Source organism: Protobothrops mucrosquamatus, unplaced genomic scaffold (assembly GCF_001527695.2).
Source record: "Protobothrops mucrosquamatus isolate PMUCROS unplaced genomic scaffold, P.Mucros_1.0 scaffold9396, whole genome shotgun sequence".
NCBI classification, from domain to species: domain Eukaryota; kingdom Metazoa; phylum Chordata; class Lepidosauria; order Squamata; family Viperidae; genus Protobothrops; species Protobothrops mucrosquamatus.
The window spans coordinates 1-5,797 of NW_015395187.1; the positions used below are offsets into that span (position 1 = coordinate 1).

Below are 5,797 nucleotides of genomic sequence, written 5' to 3' on the forward strand. Positions count from 1 at the left end.
TTCATTTGCATAAATCGAAGGGGACCTGTCCCCATACATACAGACAAGGCTGCTTTAAACAGATTAAGATCTAGAGGACACTCTGTTGAGATCTATGCTTTTCTATGTCTCAACGGGGCTGGATTCTTCTTTTGGGGGAGTATCCCCTGTCCCTCATATTCCCAGTTGACTATTACTGGTCATTCCGCCTCTTCTTGCTTAGCAACTGGGTGAGATGGGATGATTGGCAGCAATTGTTTTAATGGCTTTATTTTTCCTTTTCAGGATTCTGGAGACAAAGCCAGCCCCTTCCTTAATATTTATTGCGACTACGAGCCCGGCTCTGAATATAATCTGGATTCTATTGCACGTGAGTTTTCTCTGCCCAACTCTGTTCTCCGATGCCATCTTTTGTCTTGTTTCTGCTTCCCTGGCCGAGATTTTCTGAAGAGCCTTTTGAGAGCTGGATATAAGAAAAATAGCGAGAACATTCATGCAGTTGCTCCTTGGACAAATGTCTTCTTGTTATAAAAAAATACGACTTTTTAAAAGAATTGATTCCCTATGTCTGCTGCTTTCCTGAGTGGAAAGAGACAGTTAGATAGTTGCACCAACCGATAGAAACCACGATGACTACAAGAACCAGCATTAATGACTCCTTTTGCAGACAATTGGCTGGGTATATTTTTAAAATAACATCTCAGAAATTGTACCTACCTGGGATAACACTCAGTCCTCGACGCTGCAGTTTGAGGATGTTATCTCTCTCGGACACTTTCATAATCCCCAAACGTGATAAACCACAATTGGGATGTGAATTTCCGTTGCTAAGCAAGGCGGTTGTTTAAGTGAGCCGGACCTGGTTTTATGATCTTTTAAATCACGGTTAAGCCAATCCCTGCCGTTGGTAAATGAATCAGATGGTCATTGAATGAATCTGGCTCCCCTCGTTGACTTTGCTTGCTGGGAGCTGCTTGGGAAGGTCCCCTGTGGCAACCAGGTGACCCTGGGACGCTTCAACCCTTGGAAAATACGGGCCGCTTGTCAAGCACCTGAATTTTGATCACACGACTGTAAGGAATGCTGAGACAGTCGTAGGTGCGAGGACTGGTTGTAAGTCACTTTTTCAGTGCTGTTGTGGCTTTTAATGGTCTTCCTCTCAGCTTGAGAATCATGCCTGTTTCTCATTGGTTCTTATGCACGTTAATTTTGTGCCTTTTTGTCCTTCGCAGAAAGCTGCCTGAACCTGGAATTACAGTTCACACCGTTCCAGCTGTACCACGCAGAGTACGTACCTCAACGAAGCGAGCAAACGTTCGGCCTTCGCCATTAGCCACCTTCCCCTGCGGGAAGTTAATGCGGCCGTATCCGTGCAGAAATTCCACACATCGGGGTTTTACTTGTCTTTTAGGAACGGTGAGGCAGGAAGGGCAGAGAAGGCAGGACAGGGCAGGAGGGAGGAAATGGGAATGGAAGGAAGAAGAAGGCAGGACAACGAAGGAAGAAAACAGGAGAAGGAAGGAGAATGCAGGACAAGGGAGGGAGGGAGGGAGGGAGGAAGGAAATGGGAATGGAAGGAGAAGAAGGCAGGACAAGGAAGGGAGGGAGGGAGGGAGGACATAGGAATGGAAGGAAGAAGGAAGGAGAATGAGGATAAGGAAGGGAGGAAGGAAATGGGAATGGAAGGAAATGGGAATAGAAGGGAGAAGAAGGAAGGGAGGGAGGGAGGACATAGGAATGGAAGGAAGAAGGAAGGAGAATGCATGACAAGGGAGGAAGGAAGGAAGGAAGGAAATGGGAATAGAAGGGAGAAGAAGGAAGGAAGGAAGGAAATGGGAATGGAAGGAAGAAGAAGGCAGAACAAGGAAGGAAAGAGAAGAAGGCAGAACAAGGGAGGGAGGACATAGGAATGGAAGGAAGAAGGAAGGAGAATGCAGGATAAGGAAGGAAATGGGAATGGAAGGAAATGGGAATAGAAGGGAGAAGAAGGAAGGAAGGGAGGGGGGACATAGGAATGGAAGGAAGGAGAATGCAGGATAAGGAAGGGAGGAAGGAAATGGGAATGGAAGGAAGAAGAAGGCAGAACAAGGAAGGAAGGAGAAGAAGGCAGAACAAGGGAGGGAGGACATAGGAATGGAAGGAAGAAGGAAGGAGAATGCATGACAAGGGAGGAAGGAAGGAAAGGAAGGAAGGAAATGGGAATAGAAGGGAGAAGAAGGAAGGGAGGGAGGGAGGACATAGGAATGGAAGGAAGAAGGAAGGAGAATGCAGGATAAGGAAGGGAGGAAGGAAATGGGAATGGAAGGAAGAAGGCAGAACAAGGAAGGAAGGATAAGGCAGGACGAAGGAGGAAGGGAGGACATAGGAATGGAAGGAAGAAGGAAGGAGAATGCAGGATGAGGGAGGAAGGAAAGAAAGAGAAAGAAAGAAAGAAAGAAAGAAAATTGTTTGTTCCCCAGAAAATGATGTTCATGAACCTGGAGATGACGTAAGGCTGTCATGACTAATAATTCAGGGAAAACATAAAACGCTTTCTATATTTGTCCGCTTCCCTTTCTGAGCTAGCGGCTGTCAGCTGCCGTCAGGATGCTCCAGCTCTCCACCCAGCTGACGAGTACACCTCCCTCCAAGAGTTTTCTAAATTAAAATAGTCGGAGCTGCACTGCCTCTCCAAAGTTGTTACTAGGATTAAACTCTTCGATGAGCCAGTCCTTCATCCCTCATCGTGAGTCACTCCCTACTTTAGCCACGTCTCCTCCGAGAGGCTTCCGCACTCGAGAGAAGACAACGGTCCGATCGGAAACTTGGGAGAACGACTTCTTTCCCTTCCTTCCTTCGCTCCGCGTTCATTGGAGCAGAGCTGGAGAGAGAGCAGGGCTCCTAAACTGGCCCCTTTCTGGCGTTTTGACCTAACAGCCAGCCTCAAATAGATGCCCCTCACTCGGCCTAGTTGTAGATGCTGAGCTGTGAAATCTAACCGCGTCCTTGGTTGTGGGACATTCCCTTAAATGGACCTTCTGATTTGGTATAGGTAGCCCTCGACTTAACCACGGTTCAATTCGAAGTCGCAACGGCCCAGGGAAAAAATGGACTTGTGACATTTTTCACCCCTAGGACTGTTGCAGCATCGCCTGTGGTCACGCGATCCAAATTCAGACGCTTGGCAGGGGACTCGTATTTATGACAGTCGCAGCGTCCCCCGGGGTCACGTCCTCCCCTTTTGCGACCTTCGGACAAGCAAAATCCATTAGAGGGGAAGCCAAATTCACTTAACAACCATGTGGCTAGCCCAGGGGTAGGCAACCTTGGCTCTTTTGTGACTCGTGGACTTCAGCTCCCAGAATTCCTGAGCCAGCCGTGCTGAGGGGAAAGGGAGAGGTTTCCATGCTGAGCCATGCTGGCTCAGGAATTCTGGGAGTTGAAGTCCACGAGTCATAAAAGAGCCAAGGTGGCCTACTCCTGGTCTGGACTTAGTGTTTCTCATCCTTGGCCACTTGACGATGGGAGGACTTCAACTCCCAGAATTCCTGAGCCAGCTATGCTGAGGGGAAAGGGTGAGGTTGCCATGCTGAGCCCTGCTGGCTCAGGAATTCTGGGAGTTGAAGTCCTCCCATCGTCAAGTGGCCAAGGATGAGAAACACTAAGTCTAGATCAGGGGTAGGCAACCTTGGCTCTTTGATGACTCGTGGACTTCAACTCCCAGAATTCCTGAGCCAGCCATGCTGAGGGGAAAGGGAGAGGTTTCCATGCTTAGCCATGCTGGCTCAGGAATTCTGGGCCAGCATGAGGGAAACTTTGGCCCCTTCATGACTCGTGGACTTCAACTCCCAGAATTCCTGAGCCAGCATGGCTCAGAATGGAAACCTCTCCCTTTCCCCTCAGCACGGCTGGCTCAGGAATTCTGGGAGTTGAAGTCCACCAGTCATAAAAGAGCCAAGGTTGACTACCCCTGGACTAGCTTAACAATCGCAGTGATTCACTTAACCACTCGGGCAAGAACGGTCTCCTAAAAACGGGGCCAAGCTCCCGTAACAAATGTCTCACTGAACAACAGAATCTTTGAGCTCGGTTGCGGTCGTACGTCGAGGACTGCCTGTGTTTGAACGTGATGAATTCTCATTTGTGGTGGTGGTGGGATTTCAAAATGGACATCTTTGACCTGCTACTTTTGTTGGCGTAGAGTCCAGGTTGCCGACCGGCCGGAGACCGTCTTCCTCCTGAGCGGAAACGATCCCGCGATTCATCTTTACAAAGAGGTGAGGCCTCCGGATGGACGTGGCTTCTCAGGGCCTTCTAGCCACTCGCCTCTATGGTGCCTCTGGAGTTTTCCTTTGGGTCCTTTTTTTTTTTTCCAAAGAAACCCCAGCCTTCTACTCCCTTAACAAACGTCTCACTGAGCAACAGAAAGGGTGGGCTCAATTGTGGCCATAAGCTGAGGACTGCCTGTACCTTATTTATTTTTTTTAAAATTTATTTATGTTTTTTTGCAGAATGAAGAGCTCCATCAGTTTGAGGAGCAGCCGGTCGAGAATCTCTTTCCAGAACTTAAGGAACTTCCAAGCAAGTAGGCAACCCGGGCTGTTGTTAAGGCATGAGGTGGGGGCAGAATGGGGATTTGGAAAGAGGGCACAGGTCAGGAAATAATAATAATAATAATAATAATAATAATAATGATGATGATGATGATGAAGAAGAAGAAGTTGGAAGGGAGCTTGGAGGTCATCTAGTCCAACCCCCTGCTCAGGGAGGAAACCCTATACCATTTCGGACAAATGGCTGTCCAGTCTCTTCTTAAAAACTTCCAGTGTTGGAGCATTCACCGCTTCTGGAGGCAGGTTGTTCCACTGGTTAATTGTTCTAAGTGTCAGGAAGTTTCTCCTTAGTTCTAGGTTGCTTCTCTCCTTGATGAGCTTCCACCCGTTGCTTCTTGTCCTGCCTTCAGGCGCTTTGGAATGTTATACATATACACGTACATACATATGCACACACATGCAAATACAAATAGACACACACACACACACACACACACAGGAATATCTCTCTCTCTATATATATGTGTGTTTTAAAGAGAGAGAGCAGCTATATTTATTTCAACATCATCCTAGTGTTTTTCCCACAGGTGCAGGTCCACCAGTCATAAAACAGCCAAGGTTGCCTACCCTTGGATTAGTGTATCCCATTTTCCTCCCTCCTCATTCCCAATTTCCTCCTTCCCTTCCTCCTCCTCTTTTTTCTCCATCCCTTTCTCTTTCCTTTCCTCCCTGCCTCCCTCCCCCCCAACCTTTCTCTCAACGATCCTTCCTGCTTTGCAGCGTGCTCTGGCTTGACGTCTACAACATTCCCAATTCGGGGCAGCGGATTACGGCTTTTGGCTGCCAGAGCGGCTACATCCGGGTCGCTCAGGTTGAACCAGCCAAGCGGGGTAAGACCCCCTTCTTTTCCCCCCCCCGCCGCCCTCTTCCTCCGGGGCTGACCTCCGGGTCTTCCTCAAGGCTCGGACGGCGGCCTAGTAAGTCAGGGACGGTTGGATCGATTGACTGGTGACCCTTCTCTTCTTCCGGATTGAAGCGGTGCTGCAGAGCTGGAGCATCCAACAAGATGGCCCCATCTCCAAGGTCCTGGTTTTTGCTCTGCCAAGTTTCATCCAGCCAGAGGACACCACTGGGGTTGTGTCTTTGAAAGGTGAGATGGGAAGGGAACGGGGAATGGGCGCTGAGAAGGGAGGGTCTCCCCCCTTGGTGGCCCATAGGAACCATGTAAACCAGGGGGTCTTCGAACGTGGCACGCTGGCTGAGGAATTCTGGGAGTTGAAGTCCAC

General features: G+C 49.0%; 1 protein-coding gene across 1 annotated transcript in view; it reads left to right on the forward strand.

Moving 5' to 3' along the window:
• Nucleotides 1-264: 264 nt before the first annotated feature.
• LOC107300973 (KICSTOR complex protein kaptin-like) overlaps nt 265-5,797 on the forward strand; it is a gene marked incomplete at both ends in the record, with an annotated part of 8,918 nt that continues 3,385 nt past the window's right edge. The window contains 6 exons of the mRNA XM_015830252.1: nt 265-349; nt 1,212-1,266; nt 4,160-4,235; nt 4,470-4,543; nt 5,292-5,401; nt 5,548-5,735. Of these exons, the coding sequence (XP_015685738.1) occupies nt 265-349; nt 1,212-1,266; nt 4,160-4,235; nt 4,470-4,543; nt 5,292-5,401; nt 5,548-5,735 (588 nt within the window). The remainder of the gene's footprint in view (nt 350-1,211; nt 1,267-4,159; nt 4,236-4,469; nt 4,544-5,291; nt 5,402-5,547; nt 5,736-5,797) is intronic.